At 51.1% G+C, this 20,467-nt stretch overlaps 1 protein-coding gene across 3 annotated transcripts; it reads left to right on the top strand.

Annotated features, from left to right (window-relative positions):
* Positions 1-746: 746 nt before the first annotated feature.
* On the top strand, positions 747-19,378 carry LOC125715934 (echinoderm microtubule-associated protein-like 4). 3 transcript variants are annotated; one of them, XM_048988024.1, is made up of 23 exons: positions 747-1,173; positions 7,305-7,481; positions 8,554-8,689; positions 9,216-9,398; positions 10,335-10,463; positions 10,735-10,760; positions 11,396-11,519; positions 11,758-11,907; positions 12,012-12,081; positions 12,373-12,483; positions 12,823-12,918; positions 13,090-13,224; positions 13,376-13,502; positions 14,079-14,233; positions 14,328-14,453; positions 14,634-14,765; positions 15,459-15,526; positions 15,623-15,711; positions 15,797-15,894; positions 16,748-16,835; positions 17,060-17,158; positions 17,610-17,740; positions 17,867-19,378. In XM_048988024.1, exons 1-23 carry the CDS (start codon positions 1,158-1,160, stop codon positions 18,269-18,271), a joined length of 2,871 nt encoding a protein of 956 aa, XP_048843981.1. In that variant the 5' UTR covers positions 747-1,157; the 3' UTR covers positions 18,272-19,378. The 3 variants fall into 3 exon arrangements, with proteins under 3 accessions (XP_048843981.1, XP_048843980.1, XP_048843983.1); XM_048988023.1 differs by having other exon boundaries at positions 9,216-9,407; XM_048988026.1 differs by lacking the exon at positions 9,216-9,398.
* Positions 19,379-20,467: the final 1,089 nt, after the last annotated feature.

The raw sequence follows: 20,467 nt of genomic DNA, 5'->3' as shown, positions 1-20,467 counted from the left end.
TAACTGTTATGTTTGTGTTTGTGGGTTTTTCAGCTGTTTTCGAACAATTCAGCACACCGATAGGGGCCTAAAGCTTAATAATATAAATGACAAATACTATCTCATAATAAGTAATGATTGAATTTATCGAACAAATACGTCTATGAGCTCCTGATGATCAGGTCTGAGAAACAGTCACTAATCATTATGAACAACAAAAAAAAAAACATCAATTTGTAGTAAAATGTTAATAGTATTCACGCAACAGCAGTTATACCCAAATAATCAGAATGAAAACGCTGTGCATTTGCTTGGGTGATCCTACGTTATGTGCGTCCACTCTGACGCACGTGACAGGTGTTACAACAGCGCCACCCAGCGCAGATTGACGGAAAGACGGATCGCATGTCTGCGGTACCTACAGTCAATTTTCCCAGTGTCTTATTTCATGTAAAACTGTAATTGTAAATATTTAAAATACAATAACTTGTGAAGAAGGCCCATATATTTCCAACACAAATGACATGTAACAAAATATTTTTTTCAGTAAAATTCGCATCATACTGGTCATTCATGTTTTTATATGGTTTTAGACGCTATTCTTAAAGCGCACGTTATTGTCTCTGCCTAATTATACCAGCTAAATTGGGATATGATGTTTAATTCTAATTTTCTGCTTATTGGTATCGTGTTTCGTTGCGCCTGCTCTCTCTTTTTCTCCCATCAGCGACCGAAAACTCATCATCATCATCATCATCATCGTCACAGTCATCGGCAGGAAGGCTGTGGATGTTTAAGCTGCTGGTCGCTATGTGACACCGGCACCACAGCAAAAGTCGCCCCCCTGGGAGAAATAGAAGCGTTTACAGGAGGTCAGCAGCGAGAGCGGGGGCGGGGTGCTCCCACTGCCGGAGCAGGCGGGGCCGCGGACGCGCTCGGTGTTTCTCGGCCAGCACTATCCCGGAGCGGGCGGAGGAGCAGAGGGTGCAGCTGACAGAGCCGGAGCGTCGTAGCGGGGGCCGGAAGGAGGCAGACCTGCCGCTTTTTAATGAGGTGCTGGCTGTCAGGCTCCGCTGAAAGTGTCGCCTGGATGCAGGATCGCATCGTCGCATCTTCCCGAGCGCAGGAAGGAGACGAGCGAGCAGCGCATCGCGCAGCCAGAACAAAACCCGAGCGGGATGGAGGGCAGCTTGGGTGAGAGCCGCTCGATCAGCTGCCTGTGCGACCGACTCCTGCAGTTTCCTTATTAAAACGGCGTATCGAGAGTGCAAACGTTTAGGGTCCATTGTCTTCACGGATTGTTGTGATTTACACTGTTTTACGATGAGGAGGGTCTACAGCGCGCACGCAGGGGGATTTGCGCCGTAGGGTAGCGAGTGCACACACTGGTGTGTTAGCAGGTTGCTCACGGTGCCGAATAACAAACATTTGCAAAGATGTGGCCTGTGCTGATCGTCAGCGAGCGTAAGGTTTTTTGGTGATTCTGCCCCCATGTTTGACAGACATGACACAGTTTGAAGCCGCAGTGTGTTTTTCGGCAGGAAATGCGTTAATGCGCGCTGGTCTCCTGCGGTCCGACCCGGTGACGCGGGGGCTCTGGGACGCTACCGGGGCTCCGTCCCCGGCCCCGTCAGGGTCCTGGTGCATGCACACCAACTCACCTGCTTTTCTGTATTAGTATTGCATAACGTATTCGTGACACTGTTTGGACAGAGCACAATTAAGACCCGTGCACCCTCCTCCCACACGCCATCGCTTCCGTAGGCTACAGTTGATGGATATTTGGCCCCTCTGTGAAATTGCCGAAAGATGGTGTAATTGAGTTTTAGCCAGTATGCCTCTCTACTCAGTCATGTTGCCTGGAGCTGGGATGAACTCTCCTTACACTAATTTAAGGGGGGATAATGAGATTTCCTCCTGTGCATACCTGCCTGTCATTTTCTGTGGTTGTTATCTCCCTGTATCATTTTTGTTGCTGTGAAAATAGTTTGCATTCCCAAAATCTCTTACCGTGGTGCTTAAGAAAAGTGAAATGTCAGGGATTCCCTGTGCAGATGGTAAATGGTACATTTGGGTTACATTAGTCAGCCCTGAGTCACAATTTATCATTTCATGGACGCCTAAAACAGCATTGTGCTGTTTGAGGATCTGCCTCTGCAATGTATCAGAATGCAGGGGTGCACAGTGATGACCTCGTCCCGCGTTAGAGACCATCTGCGCTCTGTGATGACCTCATTCCGTAATTCTGCAGTGCAGGGGCAGGATTAAGATTCGTGATTTAGGAGGTCAGTTTTCAGGGTGATGTGAGGCTACCTGCTGTAGTAGCCTTTAAAAACAAAAGGCTTGTGTGTTTTTCCAGTGCTCTAAGGCTGGAAGGCTGACTTTGTCTTGCTGGGAAGACAGAGGGATTGGGAATGACGGCCTTGTGATGTTAGCGGGGTTTCCTCTGCTAAACATGCAGTCTGATGGATAGATTTTTCTTTCTTGGCAACCACATGGATCTAGAAATAGAGAAACGTTTCCATGGTGACAAATCAGCCATACAGTACAGAGTAGGGCTGTTGCCATGGCGATTAGATGGACAGGGAGAAAAAATGTGTTTCCCGGTGGCTAGATGTAGGTGTAAGTGCTCGAGCTGCCTTTCTGTGAACTGCAGGTGATCTCGTTGACTTGCCTTGTTTTCTGCCTTTGAATAAACTCCCCCTGCGGGTAAAGTGGCGCTTTGTGTGTCTGTGACGGGGAGTGAGAGCATCTGGTAGAATTGATCTGGCTCCTGTGATGTTATGTTTATGTTTCTTTTGTTTGTTGCCTGGTTTGCCTCCTCATTTTGCCCCATTTGTTCCATGTGCCGTAGATCTGTTTGCTGCCATGCGATCCGAGTTTTTCTGTGCATCTGTTTAATTAAAGAAAAAGGAGAACAGGCTCTCTCTTATGTCAGGTCCTAACAGGTGACAGCACTGAAACTCTCACGAGCCAGTTCAGGCCTTGGTACTGATCAGGGGAGTGGCCCGATTATAGTGTGAGGCTGGGGGGGGGGGGGAGCCTATCACTGTGTCCCGGTGTTTGGGAGGCAGGGGCAGCGCAGCAGCTTTTGTTGTGGGCTTTTCATGCTGTATATATGCCCCCCCCCTGCACACAGTGGGAGGGTATCCTACAGCACTGGGTACTAAGTCCTTCAGGCTCAGTGGCCAGTGCAGTATCTTCACCCCTGGTTGTGTGCATTCAAGTCCCACCTCAGATCTGTGTGTGTGGGCTTCTCTGAAGTGCACAGTAATTTGAATTGTCTATCCATCCATCCATCCATCCATCCATCCATCCATCCATCCATCAGTTTTCTATACTTGCTTTGATCCAAATAATTACTCAAAGCAGTGAAAAGATGTGGTGTTGGGGGAACAATAGAGATCCTTCAGTGGTCACTATGTATGTATCTATGCTGCCTAGGTCAGCCATCATGGTCTCTAGGATACAGCCACGTTCCCTGCCATTCCTGTGGCGTCAGGCTGCTCTCCTGCCATCTGTGCTGTGCACACGGCCTCTCCGCAGGTCGTGCAGTTAGGATCTCCAGTTGTCAGTGCCGCGTGAGTTTGTGCTGAATTCAGCACACTGATGCCCCACATTCCGGTGTAAATGCTTTCCTGAGACCCATCGGCAGTTTCCCCAGCCCCCCCTTGGGGACCCTGCCCATCTCTTATTGTTTTGCCTGTGGAGGATTTCCACACCATGAGGACTTCCTCTTTCCTTATTGCGGTGGTTCCTTGCCTCCACCCTTGACACCTCCCTCAAAATATCTTCTCTTTTTAAAATTTAGCTAATGAAATTTGAATCTGTCACTCTTCATAAACTCTGACCCCTGACTCTGTACGGACTCTGAGCCTAGAGACTGTTCTGACCGTGTAGTCCCCTGACTCTGTATGGACTCTGAGCCTAGAGACTGTTCTGACAGTGTAGTCCCCTGACTCTGTACGGACTCTGAGCCTAGAGACTGTTCTAACTGTGTAGTCCCCTGACTCTGTACGGACTCTGAGCCTAGAGACTGTTCTGACAGTGTAGTCCCCTGACTCTGTACGGACTCTGAGCCTAGAGACTGTTCTAACTGTGTAGACCCCTGACTCTGTATGGACTCTGAACCTAGAGGCAGACTGACTGTGTAGTCCCCTGACTCTGAGCCTAGAGACTGTTCTGACCATGTAGACCCCTGACTCTGTATGGACTCTGAGCCTAGAGACTGTTCTGATCGTGTAGTCCCCCAACTCAGTCTCTAGGCTCAGAGTCCATACAGTTCTGACCGTGTAGACCCCTGACTCTGTACGGACTCTGAGCCTAGAGACTGTTCTGACCATGTAGACTCCTGACTCTGTATGGACTCTGAACCTGGAGGCAGACTGACTGTGTGCCTGTGTAGTCCCCTGGCTCTGAGCCTAGAGATTGTTCTGACCGTGTAGACCCCTGACTCTGTATGGACTCTGAGCCTAGAGACTGTTCTGACTGTGTAGACCCCTGACTCTGTATGGACTCTGAGCCTAGAGACTGTTCTGACCGTGTAGACCCCTGACTCTGTATGGACTCTGAGCCTAGAGACTGTTCTGACTGTGTAGACCCCTGACTCTGTATGGACTCTGAACCTAGAGGCAGACTGACTGTGTAGTCCCCTGACTCTGAGCCTAGAGATTGTTCTGACCATGTAGACCCCTGACTCTGTACGGACTCTGAGCCTAGAGACTGTTCTGACCGTGTAGACCCCTGACTCTGTATGGACTCTGAGCCTAGAGACTGTTCTGACCTGGTAGACCCCTGACTCTGCACGGACTCTGAGCCTAGAGGCAGACTGATGCAGTCCCTGCCGTCCGCCTGCTTTTCACTGAGTTTCTCTGATTCCAGAGCAGATGGCACCATGGCCTCCTTGCTGGAGCTATAAGCTCTTCAGATGGGACGTGCTTCCGGTCGATGGTCCTGTGATCGGGTTTGGTCTAGCAACATAAAGCATCCCGGGAGATGCATCCGCGCCAGTACACACACACATGCACACACACATGCACACACACATTTGTTGTTCGAGGATGTAAGGGCTGAACTTACCTGTAGATGGGGATTATGAGGTGAGACCCCTGGCCTTAGTGTGAACTCCTGGAAATGAGGCAGGAGGATGGGGAGCATCACCTGCAGCTTCTGAGGAAGAGGGGATGGCAGGGACGCACTATCGGCATCGCGCTACAGAGGGGTGCTACGGGGGGGGGGGGGGGGGGGGATGTTACAGAGGGGTGCTGCAAGGGGGTCTTACACAGTGGGATGTTACAGAGGGGTGCTGCAAGGGGGTCTTACACAGTGGTTCTGCAGATGGGATGTTACAGAGGGGTGTTACAGAGGGGTGTTACAGAGGGGTGTTACAGAGGGGTGCTGTAAATTTATGTCTTATGAAAGGCTCTAATGTATCTCGGCAGTTAGAATTTGCTCACATCCAGTTTTCACAGAGATGAAATCCAGTATTTGTGTGTCTGAGTGTGAGTGAGAGAGACAAGGTGTTTGTTTTTGTCTCTGCTTGTTATACCTTTTCCAGCACGGATGGCTTGAGTTGCTCTTCTGACTCTTTGGCTCATTTCCCAGGATTCTCCCTGACTGCTGGGGATGTTTCCTTCCTGGGAGTTTCACTGGAGTGACTTCTGGCTGGTTCCTCCGTGGGTCTGATAGGAGACCAACCCCAGGCGCGTCTCACAAGCATCCTGTACCTCATGCTGCCACACACAGATCTAGCTGTATGTTTAATCAGGGGTCCATGGCAGAGAATGTGTGAGCTGGTATTTCTGGAATCCTGGTGCAAATAAGCTCTTTCAAACTTACTGTACCACTTTCACTTTTTTTGGATGATTACTGTACGTGTTTAAGTGCGGAGTTACGTTCTAGCAAGGTTATTATTGTTAATGAATACTGAAACAAAAATAAAAGATGATGGTAGCACTTCACTTGAGGGAGCACAAATACTAAAGGAGTGACAGTACAAAACAAATATAGTCGCTACTTGAGATGCATCACGATTCACTGATGAACAAACATGATCAATATTTCACTTGTGTTATTCATCACTCGTTCCTTCAGTAGTTCATAAAGGTTTATAGAATTAACAGATATAGTAACAAATATAGAAACTGCTTGAGATAATACATACATCACAAACATTTGACCACCCACCCCCCTTGAAATATTTTTCAACTCGACCACTGGGGATGACAAGCAAGTTGTGTAAATAGTTCCCCTTTATTCTGCCAGCCAAATTATGAAGCTCAGTAAAAATACACACTGGAATAAAAATGATCAAAACATAAAATGAAATTGAAACGAAATTAAAAGGAAAGAAAACAGAAAAAATGTATTAAAATATAAACTAATAAAAAAAAATTGAACTAAACTTACCTTGCATTGTTTGACAGTGTGTCACTGCAGTGTTTCAGTACTTAACATTATCTAACGATGCAGTGTTACATTACATAGCATTATGTAATGGTGCAGTGTTACATTATGAAACATTGTGTAATGATGCAGTGTTACATTATGTAACATGTAATGGTGCAGTGTGTTACATTATGCAACATAAAAGACATAAGGCTGGGTATGGACAGTAGGGTCGTGCCACTATCAATATTGTTGGAGTACCTTATGTGTTTAGGGGAGTGCGGGTTTGGGGCTGATTTGGTTGCTTACAATGTTGAAACTCAAGATACATCCTTGTGCAACATTATCTAATGGTGCGGTGTTACATGTTGTAACATAATCTAACAATGCAGTGTTACATCATGTAACCTTATCTAATGATGCAGTGTTACATTATGTAACATTACCTATCAATGCAGTGTTACTTAACAGTCCTGCAGTAATAGCCTTGCAGTTTCTTCTTGTCCTCTGCTTTCCCCTCTGTCACTCTTTTGCTCTCTCTAATCTCTCTCCCTCTCCTCTCTGTCCTAAATAGAGTAGCTGGCTGTTACGTTTTGAGCTCTGGTGGAAGCCCATTGGCAGTGTTTGTGCTTCTCTGAGCACAGCTGTTACAAGGTGATGGGGGCTCTTTGTGGGACGGGACAGTGTGTACAGCACTGTGTAGCGTAAATGTGCTTTGGGGTTTGTCATCAGAGTGGAGGTGGGGCTTTATCTATATAACAATTAGCCTAACTGCACGTCTTTGGACAGTGGGAGGAAGCCCACACAGCATGGGGAGAACAAACAAACTGCACACGCAGAGCCGAGGTGGGAGGCAAACCAGGCAGTGAGCCACTGCGCCGGAACAGTAATAATATCAGTGGTAATACTGGTCATGAGCGGCGTGTGTCTCTCCTCAGATGACAGCGTCTCCGCAGCGAGCATGTCGGATGTGCACGACCGCCTGTCTGCGCTGGAGCTGCGGCTCCAGCAGCAGGAGGACGAGCTGATGGTGGTGAAGGCGGCACTGGCTGACGTGCTCCGGCGTCTCCCTCTCCCCGAGGAGCCGGTCCCCTCCAGGAGACCCCCCGGCAAGGGTAGGCTCCTCCCAGTCCCTCACCCTCACTGACCAGCCTATCAGCATGAGCTCCTCCCAGTCCCTCACCCTCACTGACCAGCCTATCAGCATGAGCTCCACCCCAATCCCTCACCCTCACTGACCAGCCTCTCAGCATGAGCTCCACCCCAATCCCTCACCCTCACTGACCAGCCTATCAGCATGAGCTCCACCCCAATCCCTCACCCTCACTGACCAGCCTATCAGCATGAGCTCCACCCCAATCCCTCACCCTCACTGACCAGCCTCTCAGCATGAGCTCCACCCCAATCCCTCACCCTCACTGACCAGCCTATCAGCATGAGCTCCACCCCAATCCCTCACCCTCACTGACCAGCCTATCAGCATGAGCTCCACCCCAATCCCTCACCCTCACTGACCAGCCTATCAGCATGAGCTCCACCCCAATCCCTCACCCTCACTGACCAGCCTATCAGCATGAGCTCCACCCCAATCCCTCACGCTCATTGTAGGCACTGTGGACACAAGCGGCCAATCTTCTTATGAAGTCAGGCTTCCACTCATTGGTCGGTTTGTTCCTATGTGACTTTTCCATTGGCCTGCAGGAACTGGTCGCATTTGTCTGTAAAAGCAGCAGCGGGGTGACGCCGCAGCAGGGTGCTTGCTTGTTCCTTTTCATGCGACAGCCGCCTCTGCCGTAAATCTTCTTACAGACTGAGTCTGGCTTCTTTAATCCCTGCTCTTTTATCCAATTAAGGTGACAGGGCTGGTGCTGATGGGCGCATTTAGAGAGCGCGTTACACTGCTTTTTCTGTCGCATTACTGCACCCTCATTATTCTAGGCCTCTCGCAGACATTCCTTCTCCTTCTCTGTCCCGCTTCCTCTCCACCGCTCTCATTTCAGCCATTAAATACTTTTCCTAAGTGGGGCTGCATGAGAGCCGCTCCGGAAGGCAGCTGCTTGGCAGCAGTGAGTGCCGGCGTTTTACGGAAGTCGTGCGTTCCCTCGTTCCCATCGGCGCCCAGATTACGGAGCCATGCAGCTTTGCTCCTCACCTCAGTGTTGACCGCATCTCTGTCGCCCCCTGCAGGTGTCAGCTTGATGCGCGAGGCCTTCTCCATGTCCTGCATTGCTAATGGGGTCGCCGTCAGCCGCAAGCCAGGCCACAGAGACGGATCCTCTGTGTCTGTTGCCAGGAAGGAGACTTTCTCCTCCGCAGCCAAGAGGTGCGGTTTTTCCTCATGACCGGACCAACATACAGACAAATGGCAGGAGGGAGGGCCACACACCCACCGACAGGCTGTGTTCAAATTCAGGGGCTGCATCCTTCGAAGGACATGGTCTGCAAAGATTGTAGAATTTGTGGGCTGCATTCTTCGAGGGGTCGAACGGAGAAGTCAGTTGGGACAGTCTGACCTATGGTCACTTTCCTATTTGCGTCAGCTAGTCTTCCTGCCCTTACCCTTGAGTCACGAAGCGCTGCTCCAGTCGCCTAGCCAGGACACATCCCCTTTACCTCTCGGGATACGTTGGGCTGTGAAGGATCCAGACTGCATTTGAAGAAGCCTTTGAAATGGGACAGCCTTTTCACACCTCTGTGACGCATAGTTTTTGAATGCAGCCTTAGAAGGATACAGCCTTTGAATTCGGACACAGCCACAGTGGCTGGGGGCACAGCCCTTCCCTACAAAGGTTTGGTCGTACCCTTGGCATCCTTTAAACCTCCCACGCCAATTCCTCATTGTTTTACAGTGAGCCAGTGAGAAATGTCAAGCATTCAATGCAGGGTACCAAAGAAAAGGCGGAGCCATCACCTGGAAATGAAGTCCCGCCCCCTCCCGAGGCACAGGACACTCCCAGGCACCCCCCTTTCCCCACCCTGCCCCAATCAAAAAGGCACTTCCAGGGAGACAGGAAGCCCAAAGCAGCTGACAGGTTCCTGGAGTAAATTCCGTTGACCTTCCTGACCCTAACTTGCCTTTCATTCTTGTATCGATTCCACCCACCAGCTTCGACCCCACCCTTCACTAGTGTCCTTGCAGAGCTACACCAGCTTTAACCCCACCCTTCACTAGTGTCCTTGCTGAGCTACACCAGCTTTAACCCCACCCTTCACTAGTGTCCTTGCAGAGCTACACCAGCTTTAACCCCACCCTTCACTAGTGTCCTTGCCGAGCTACACCAGCTTTAACCCCACCCTTCACTAGTGTCCTTGCCGAGCTACACCAGCTTTAACCCCACCCTTCACTAGTGTCCTTGCCGAGCTACTCCAGCTATGCCTCCACCCTGGGATTGGCTGCAGTAACGCTTTGGTCAGAAGTCCTAAGGCCCTCATAACCCCCCCCCCCCCAGCTGCCTTACCCCTGTTCCCCTTTATATTTATCTACTGTCTGCTGCTTACTCGATTTTTCATTTGCTTTTTGTCGCCTAACCTCGCATGGATGCAGCCCTTGGGAACAAATACTCACCCTGTACATGTACTACTTCTGTACATTTGTAGACTGTTGCTGAATGTCTTTGTACATAAGAATTTATCAGGTAAAAACAAACAACAATAACAAAAAGCCAAATTAGCATGGCAGTCTTCAGCTTCTGTTAAGGTTGGAAGAGCACAGGAGTGGCTCTGGGATTCTTATGGTGGGGGCATAAGAAAGGTCATAATTTATACAGAGCAGCCGACTGTATCATTTAGCCAATGATATGTTTTCATTTGATGAGTGGCAGGGGAGGGGGCCAATCGCGTTTCACCTGGGGTGAGTACCTCAGTACTCCCTCCCCTGAATGTACCCCTTAGTGACCAGACCTCTCTGTTTCCTCTGGCGTGTGTGTGTGTGTGTGTGTGTGTGTGGGTGGGCCAAACGCGGAGTGTAGTACCAAGAGGGGCTCCAGGATGGAGCGCTCCAAGAGCAGCACGTGGGAGAGGGAGGAGAACAAGGGCAAACTGGTGAAGGCTGCTTCCACCTCCAAGCTGCTGGCCAAGGGTTCAAAGAACGTGGAGAGGTGGGTGGAGATTCAGAGGTGGAGAGAGAGGCATGCACCCAGTGTCTGTGTGGGGAGGGCTTTGCTCGGATGGGAGGTTGGATGTGAACTATGATGAGTGAGGGGGTTTCGATTTTAAGAGCAGAAGGGAGTGACTGTGGGCATGGTGGTATAGGAGACATGGTGATGCTTGGGTGTGTATCAGAGGGGAAGGGAATTGTGGGATAGGCAGGGAGGCCTGCTGGGATTGTCATGGCTGCCCTGAATGACCTTTCTCTCTGCTTCATTCCAGACCCCGTGACCTTGTGATCAGCCAGGGTAAGATGGACATTGAGCTCACTGCTGATGGGATTTACTTTATTTAACTTTGTTTTACTTCCTAGCATAAGAACTTCCTGTTTGCTCCATTCGAGGGAGCCTCAAATGGGTGATGATCTGTGTGGATTATGGAGAAACCGGGGTCTTGGGGACCTTGTCGTGGCCAGAGTCTGGTCCCCTCCTTTGTCACGTCAGGAAACCCAGGAATCACGAGGAGCCTGAAGGCGTCCTCAGGGGCCTGATATCATCTCTGCCTCATTCCTAATCTCCATGTAACTGCAGTGATTCTCTTCTGTTTGGCTTCCATTTCGCATGTTGCTGTTGTAAGTGATTTCTGTCCCGTGACCAGTCAGAGTGACAGAGCAGGACAGAGGCAGCCAAGCTGAGGGGGTCAACAGGATCCAAAGCAGAGGCTCCGTTTCACACTCTCCTCCTCCCCACCTGACCTTCTTCTCATCTCTTCTTTACCATCTTTCCATTCCTACAGTCCCTCAAGTTTAATTGAAAAAATGTCTTTATTGGCATGGAGAACAATGGCTACGTTAGGTCCTGGCATCTTCACCCATTTGGCCTTTGGCTCTGTCAGTCTCTCTGGGTAAGTTTTGCTCAGTACAGGTTATGCATCTTTCCATCAGAGGGCGACTTCATCAAGATGTTCCTGCGGGGTCGTCCTATCACCATGTATGTCCCATCTGACGTTGGCAACTACGAGGATGTCCGGGTCGAGCTCCCATCTGAGACCCTCAAGCTGGAGTGGGTGTATCCTCACCTCCTCTCCGTGACCGCATCTTGCACCTGTCCCATCCCTGCACCGTCTCCTGTCCCTGCCCCTGTCCCTGTCCCTGCACCGTCTCCTGTCCCAGTCCCTGTCCCAGTCCCTGCCTCGGCTCCTGTCCCCATCCTGGCTCCTGTCCCTCTTCTTGTCCTGGCTCCTGTTCCTTCTTCCCGTGCCCCCACACCCAAGTGTCCCCAGTTCCTTGACTCGCTGTGTCTGCAGTTACGGTTACCGCGGCCGTGATGCTCGCTCCAACGTGCAGCTGCTGCCCACCGGCGAGGTCGTCTACTTCGTCGCCTCAGTGGTCGTGCTCTTCAACTACGAGGAACGGACTCAGCGGCACTACATGGGACACACCGACAGCGTCAGATGGTTCGTCCCTGTAACCATGGGCCTGTCCAGGCACAGCGCCGTCCCCCTGGCTCTGGGAGGGGGTGCAAAATCATAATCGCTCTGTATTTGTCTGTGTCTCACAGCCTGGCTGTTCATCCTGACAAGATCCGCATTGCCACGGGCCAGACTGCTGGGGTGGACAAGGACGGACGGGTGAGAGCGCCCCCGTCTGGGCTAACGAAGTACTTTATGTAGCTTAAATGTAAAACAGTGTAATTCCTGCACACAAAGCAATCAAAAAGACCCATGGAGTGTCCCCATTTATTATAGATCTAACAGTGAAATGATTACACTGTGATATAGCAGTATAATAATCAATAAAACAAATGATTCTCCTGCTTGTATTTGTTGTTTCCTCGCATTACGATTCTGCGACTGATTTCTTTAATGCCAGTGTGTTTGCAGCTTGACCTTTGCTGACCTTTGCCTTTTGACCTTCCTCAGTCTCTGCAGCCTCATGTCCGTGTCTGGGACTCGGTCACTCTGTCCACCCTGCAGGTCTTTGGGGTGGGCACCTTTGAGAGAGGCGTGGGCTCCCTGGCCTTCTCCAAAGCTGTAAGTCCCCCCCCCCACCAGGGCTCTCCCACACCCATGACTGTGACAGAACCAGATTCGGTCTCGGTGTGTTGGCTTCTCAGCTGGAGTTTCAGGTCTCCCGGCACTGAGCCGTGTGTCGCCATGGCGCCATAGTGTGCTGATGGTCATATCCATCACCTTAGTGGCAGAGGACTCCTAGGATAGGAACAGCTGCTGGGTTACTGGAGGTCAACTGAGACGTGATTGGCTGAGATCAGTGTGGTCATTGCGCGTTATTGGTCATGTGATTTAGGTGTCATTCTGATGCCCTTGGTGTTGAATCAGCTCTTTTCTTTAATTTCCCACCCACCTTCGCAGGATTCAGGTGTCCATCTCAGCGTGATCGATGATTCCAACGAGCACATGCTGACGGTCTGGGACTGGCAGAAGAAGTCCAGGATAGCTGAGATTAAGGTGAAGGATCTCTGGTCCTGCTCTCTGTTCTCCTGCCGTGTTTTTGCTTTGTAACTATGGCGCCCCCCCCCGGAGCATTTTTCTGGAGGGTTAATGGCCCTAACAGTGATGTGACTATTCTGCCGATCTCGGTCACTGCCCCGGCTGACAGCTCCATTGTCTGTCACACAGACCACGAATGAGATCGTACTGGCGGTGGAGTTCCACCCTACAGACACTAGCATCATCGTCACCTGCGGCAAATCGCACGTCTTCTTCTGGACGTGGAGCGGCTCCTCGCTGACGCGCAAACAGGGCATCTTCGGGGTGAGGATGAGCGTTGTTTCACCACCAGGGGCACAGACACCCACAGGAAATCACCACAGACGCACACCAAGGCGCCAGCCTACCACAGACACGAATAAACTGGCTGTAATATCCCAGCCTCATTAATGCTGCCTCCGCTGTCCATCTTCAGAAGTATGAGAAGCCCAAGTTCGTGCAGTGCCTGGCTTTCCTTCCCAACGGCGACGTCCTGACGGGCGACTCCGGGGGTGTTCTGCTGGTGTGGAGTCGTAGTGTCGCAGTGGACCCTGCTCCGAAAGGTACCCCCCCACGATGCGTCTTACAGTGGGCTGTGTTCTTCCCCCCCCCCGTTGCACACTCATCCTGATGATGCGGGGTTACATAACCATATGAGACTGCCTTTCAGAAGAGACGTAGGTTTAGTCTAAAGGGCTGGGGGGGGAGAGGGAGGGGGAAGAAAGAGAGAGAGAGAGAGGCCATAGCAGCGGGGGGGCAGGTGATGCATGATGTGGGAGGTAGTGGCCGCTGAATGACGTAATTATATAACAGGCAAGGAGGTGGGAGGGAGAATTCAGTGTTCGGAAAGCCTGTAAGCCTACAGCATCAAGCTGAGAGGAGGGGTTGTCATCCGGAGCGTGTAGGAGCACCACCTACAGGAGAGGCGGTGGTGGTGCAGGAGGGAACAGCATCACCATCTCCTGCAGAATAGCAGTCAGACTCCCCCGTTTCACTCTGGGTCCCAAAGTCCAGGCTGTTAAATTCAAATTCACCCCCAGGGTTTGCAGGTCGGCCTTGGCCGCACTCCTGCTCTCTCGCTTACTGGGCCCTGGTCGCCCTCCCCGTCACCCCCCCCCATGCCCCCTTTTTCCATCCAGCAAACACCTTCCAGATCAGCCGGCAGCTAAAGGCGCACGAGGGCAGTGTTTTTACCATGTGCCAGCTGAGGAACGGCACCGTGATCACGGCGGGGGCCAAGGATCGCAGGGTCATCCTGTGGGACCATGACCTCAGCCCCGAGAGGGACATCGAGGTGGGCAGCCCGTCCAGCTCTCACTTTTAGTACGAAAGCGATAAAATATTGAATATGTGTGTTGAGATGTTCTGTTTGTGCCGCGGCCCTGCAGGTGCCTGAGCAATACGGAGCCGTCCGCGCCCTGGCTGAGGGGAAGGGGGAGCAGTTTTTGGTTGGCACGTCCCGCTGCTTCATTCTGAGGGGCACATTCAACGACGGCTTCCAAGTGGAGGTGCAGGTGAGGAGCAGGGGCAAGCCCTAGACTTCAGTTCCCAGAATCCTTTGCTGCACTACTCCCATTGGGTGTCTTTGTAAGGGTGGTTCAGAGTGCCGTTTCCGGTTGCAGTTCCATGTTTCGTACCAGTGCCGTGCCGGGCCTCCTTCTTCTTCCTCCTCCTCTTGCTCTTCCTCTCCTCAGGGTCACATAGATGAGCTGTGGGGTCTGGTCTCCCATCCTTTCAAGCAGCTCTTTCTCACCAGCGCTCAGGACAGACAAGTGTTCTTGTGGAACGCAGAGGACCACTGTCCAGAATGGAGCAGAGTCCTAGAAGTAAGCCCCTCCCCCATATCTTCAACAGCAGTGCATACTGGGAGCCCAGCAGTGTGCTATAAGTGTCCTGTTCATGTGTTTATGGGACAAACAAATCCTTCAGGCTCCTCCCACGGTCAGCTGATTACTCCCCTTCATTGTTGATATATCCTCTCTTCAGTCATTATTGTGGAATGTGAGGTTTTCTGTTATTCTTTCAGTTTGTGTGCAGAAATCTCTCCTGGATTTGTTTATTGACCCGGGTTTGAGTCTCCGCCTGGGTCACATGTGTGTGGAGTTTGCATGTTCTCCCCATGTCATCGTGGGGTTTCCTCTGGGTACTCCGGTTTCCCCCCACAGTCCAAAAACATGCTGAGGCTAATTGTAGTTGCTAAATTGCCTATAGGTGTGCATGTGTGAGTGAATGGTGTGTGAGTGTGCCCTGCGATGGGCTGGCCCCCCATCCTGGGTTGTTCCCTGCCTCATGCCCATTGCTTCCGGGATAGGCTCCGGACCCCCCACGAGCCAGTAGGATAAGCGGTTTGGAAAATGGATGGATGGATGGAATTTGTTTATTGCTCTGTACACGCCTTAACGTTGTGGTACTTTAATCAAATGCCAAACCCTCCTATTCTTTCTTTCTCCTTCCCTTCTCCACTCATCCCTCTCTCTCTCCCTCTCTCATACCCTTCTCTCTCCCTGTCCTTCACCCAGGAACCAGGACACTGTGCGGATTTCCACCCTGGGGGTGCTGTCGTGGCCATTGGAAGTCATTTGGGAAAGTACGTCTGAGTCTCAGTGCTAAGGGGAGGTTCACTTTGCGGGCTCATCCTGTGATTCCTGATCTATGACCCCAACGGTCCATGTTCCCGTGGCAGGTGGTACGTCCTGGATGCAGAGACGAGGGACCTGGTCGCCATCCACACTGACGGGAGCGAGCAGCTGTCTGTCATTCGCTACTCCACAGGTAGGCGGGTCCGAAGAATCCTTACCTGTCAGCTGGTGTCCGCCGGCTTGCAGAGTTCCCATAATGCCTTGCTCTTTTGCTTCAGATGGCACGCTGCTGGCAGTGGGGTCACATGACACCTTTATTTACCTGTACACCGTGTCGGAGAATGGGAGGAGGTACAGCAGATACGGCAAATGCACTGTGAGTCACATCCAGCATCTGCTTTACTGACACATACTGCCACCTGCAGGTCTCCTCTGGCAGTGCACTCATCTGCTCTCATACATGTGCAGGAGTTTAAATATCACTGCCACTGTGTGGAGGGCCGACTGCTTAGTGCCCAATGACCACCAGAGGCCCCCCCCATCTAAATGGGAATGAGAGGGAAGGTGATAAATGGCAGCTAAATTAAAGTTTGCTTAGAGCCCCAGAAAAGCTCCTCATTTGCTTTCCACGTCACGCGTCTGCTTATGTAACGAGATATTTACTGCTGCTATTTATGTTTTGTTCCCTCCTGACTGTTAAACATTTTCCTCCTGCTGTTTGAACAGCCTTTACTGTGGTAAAAAAAATACAGCACACGCGTTACACTTCGGTGGAGCGCAGTGTTTAATTTAACCTGAGCAAAAATAACAGACCTGTTGACAGCGACATTAATCCTGTTGAAGCGTCTCCAGGTTGCCATGAGTTTGAGTAGATGCTCGGTACCGGGACTGGCTGTCTGTGTAAAGACTCTCGGGAAATGAAGCCTGACAACATGGCGCAGTGTTCGAGGCTGGTGTGCGGGGGGGGGGGGGGGGGGTCTGTTTCACACGCCACACACTTCTGTTAGTGTGTGAAGGGGCTGAGATCTAAGAGTAGTGGGAGTCTGAGAGTCTTCAGCTATGAGAAAGTGCAGATATTCATGCTCCTGGGCCTGTATTTATAAAGCATCTCAGAGTCACTGCTAGGAGTCACGCTAAGAGTCTCACTAGGTTGCAGTTTGTCCATGAGATGTGACACGTAGCTGAACCCAGAAAGGTGACTTTCCCTCTGCCGTCTCGCTCTCCTACAGGGCCACTCCAGCTACATCACTCACCTTGACTGGTCTCTGGACAACAACTTCATCATGTCTAACTCCGGAGACTATGAAATCCTGTACTGTGAGTAGCCTTCCAGTAGGGGGCAGCAGTCTGTGCTGTGTCACCTGTGAGCTTCTCCAGGATATATTATTAGTGACGCACTCAGCCCTGAAGTCTAGTTTCATGTGTTCAGCATATAGGTTTTCGATGTCTTGATGCCTTGAATAACTAGCTTCATTATTTCTTGCATGATCCAGCAGCCTTGAGCTAATCCTTCCGCCTGTTTCTCCTTCCTCCGTGTTCAGGGGACATCCCAAACTGTTGCAGGCTGATCAGGAACCGCTCAGAGTGTAAGGATGTGGACTGGGCCACGTACACATGCGTGCTGGGATTCCAGGTGTTTGGTATGTGTCCTCGGTGCCCCGTCCCTAGTGCGCCGTCCCTAGTGCGCCGTCCCTAGTGCGCCGTCCCTAGTGCCCCGTCCCCGGTGCCCCGTCCTCGGTGCCCCGTCCTCAGTGCGCCGTCCCTAGTGCCCCGTCCCTGGTGCCCCGTCCTCGGTGCCCCGTCCTCGGTGCGCCGTCCTCGGTGCCCCGTCCTCGGTGCCCCGTCCTCGGTGCGCCGTCCTCGGTGCCCCGTCCTCGGTGCCCCGTCCTCGGTGCGCCGTCCTCGGTGCGCCGTCCTCGGTGCCCCGTCCTCGGTGCCCCGTCCTCGGTGCCCCGTCCTCGCATACACGTCGCTTTGCTGCCACCTGCTGGAGACTGGCATCTCACCATGAAAGCCAGCATGTCGGGTGACGGCAGGGAGCTTTGTACTCTTCCCCCTGTGATGATGCCCCCTGATTCCCGCTTTGCCCAGGGGTGTGGCCCGAGGGTTCGGACGGCACCGACATCAATGCCCTGGCCCGCTCTCACAGTCGGAGGCTCATCGCCCTGGCGGATGACTTCTGCAAAGTGCACCTCTTCCGGTACCCCTGCTCCAGGCCCAAGGTGAGCTGGCCCGTAGCAGGAAGTACCGGCGGCCTCCTGTGGTTGGCGCTTCTGCTGCCCACTGATGGTCACCATATGCAGGGTTGTTGCTGATGACAGCTTTTCTGCCACATTCTTTGCTCGCAGGCCCCAAGCCATAAGTACAGTGCCCATAGTAGTCATGTGACCAACGTCAGCTTCCTGTGTAACGACAGCCACCTGCTGTCCACTGGGGGCAAAGATACCAGTGTCATGCAGTGGCGCCTGATGGAGAAGACCCATCCCCTGGGCCCAGTGGAGGGCCTCTGCCTTGGACTGGGGGAGGGGATGAGCCATAATTCTGCCCCCTGGGGCAGAACCTTAGCATCCACAACTGCAGACTCCACCCAGTTCGTAAACGCAGCCACTTCCTCCACATTCGACCAGCAAAAACTCTCCCCCGGCACCCCATCCACCTCCGGGAGCACGCTGAGTGCTGAGGACAGTCTGGAACAGCGCAGTGACGACACAACCACTCCTGTGGATGAGCACGCTCCCTCGCTGCCCTCCTAAAGACCTGAAGCTCCCCCTGGTGGCTGCTGTGTTACTGCAGCCAAGAGAGAGAGACAGACCTCATAGTTTGTCTCTTATTTTTGCTTATAAAAAGAACTGAAATCCTCCTGGTTTACTAGGGCTTCAGATCACAGTTGGATGGGGAGCAGAGAGTTTTACTTTTAAGATACATGGACGAGAGAGGAGAGGATTGTAAAGAGTGTCATACCAAGCACACGTAAATGGAGCGTAATGGGAGTTTTATACGGCATGAACACGCTGCAGTACCTGCATCCTCTTGCAGGTGTCTCACTTTGCCTGAGGAGGAAGACGCCAGAGAGTGCCCCAACACTTTGGTGAGGCGTTGCCTTGGTAACGTCACCGGGGGTGGGTCAAAGGGGAAAAAAAAAACATTAATTTTAGTCCTGATTATTTCATAGTCCGTTTATTGTTCAGTTTTTCCTCAAGTGTTATTTTTTCATTGTTTTTGAGTTGACTGGTGTCTGAAAGATTGGAAATGGGGAGGACTGGAGGTGTGATAAATCGCCACATGCATGGCCGGACATCTAGCAGATAGCTGCTGTCTCATACTGCAGCCTCATAATCCGCCTCGTGTGACAGGGGGCGCTGTCGCTTAAAGCTTCGCTCTGACGTTGAGCGGCGGGCCGGACGTCATCCTGGGAAGGGGGAGCAGGACTCGCATCTGATTGCGTTCGCCTGCCTGTATTAATGACAGCAGCTGGTCAGGAATGTGGCGGAGTGTAACTTAGGGTGTAACTTAAGCAGAGTGTAGCTGGCCAGTGTGACTTGCTGGCTCTGGGTGTTTGAGGACCCAGGAAGGTGACAGAGCACAGAGTCCCCCCCCCCAGGTCAACTGCAATCACCACATGTACTTCCTGTCTGCTGGGGGCGGCGTCAGAGCTGCTCTGCTTGGGGGGCATCAGTGTCAAGAGTGGGTTTATTAATGACACCCAGTGAGGTGTAGTGACCTCTTCTTTTGTGCATGAACTGTAACAGTGAGGAAGAGGAGGAAGAGGAAGGGCCCACCGTAACATGGACTTTAGGTGCATAGTAATGATCAGAGTGAGGTCTGGACAGCAGATGCCAAAATAAAGTGTTTTAACAAGACAGTAACGCCTCATGTTTTTCTTTAAAGGGATCGTAACACAAACCAGGCCATGGAAATCTCACCTGTTCATTACAAATGGCTTCTCAGTGATTTTATTACAAACAAAAACTTTGCATTTTCAAATGCTGTGGCATTTTTTTAACCTTTTATTCTGCATGTGTTCAGATCCACCCTTTGCTGGGTCTTAACAGAAGCACTTTGTTTCACAAGAGGAAGAGTGTCACACAGATGTTGCCGTTACAGCTGGGAAACAGCACTTGGAATTGTACTTGAAATGTACTTTTTGTCCCTGGCAAATATCTGCTAGTTATAGAGAAATAAACATTTTCCATATGTTACTACATATAGTCTAAAGCATCAGGTTCCCAAACTTCCTCACCTGGGGATCTGTGGTCTACCTGGAACCCAAACCCAAAATATATAATGAAACACCATGACATGCCGACAATAAAAAAAGTAAACTAAAAGTTAAAGTATACAAACAGTATTCTTCAGTTTAATATTTTGATTTAAAATATTGGTTTTAATTTTATAAGTTGTATTGCTGTTGATGACAATTAAGCCCCCCCCCCCCTTACAAACCCCTCCTTCATCTTTCAAACAGCAAAACAGACACGACGGAACATCTCGCATAGTAATGAAAATGCAGATTAATTTTTGATTAGCTTTTGTTTAGAATCGGATGTATCCAGTATATTCGCCTTTTTCTTTTTACATGTTTGCTCAAAAGGAACAAGACTCCAAACCTTCCTCGATCTGCAGGCACATAACTAATGTTCTCTTGACACCAACCTAACCCTGCGTTTACTCTTCCACCTTCAGAACACTGTCTCCTGAAGTTCTCCTCTTGAACTTTGAAAATCTCCTCTGCCCAGTCCTTCGCTGAGGGTGATTTGTTTGAAGGTGTCGATATAATTCATTCATTCAGAAATACCACTGTCAGAGTCAGCCTTACTGAAAAAGCACTGTCAGTGTCAGACTTACTGGAATACCACTGTCGGTGTCAGCCTTACTGGCATACCACTGTCGGTGTCAGCCTTACTGGCATACCACTGTCGGTGTCAGCCTTACTGGCATACCACTGTCAG

Source organism: Brienomyrus brachyistius, chromosome 20 (assembly GCF_023856365.1).
Source record: "Brienomyrus brachyistius isolate T26 chromosome 20, BBRACH_0.4, whole genome shotgun sequence".
Classification (NCBI taxonomy): domain Eukaryota; kingdom Metazoa; phylum Chordata; class Actinopteri; order Osteoglossiformes; family Mormyridae; genus Brienomyrus; species Brienomyrus brachyistius.
This window is presented reverse-complemented; position numbering and strand designations above follow the sequence as displayed.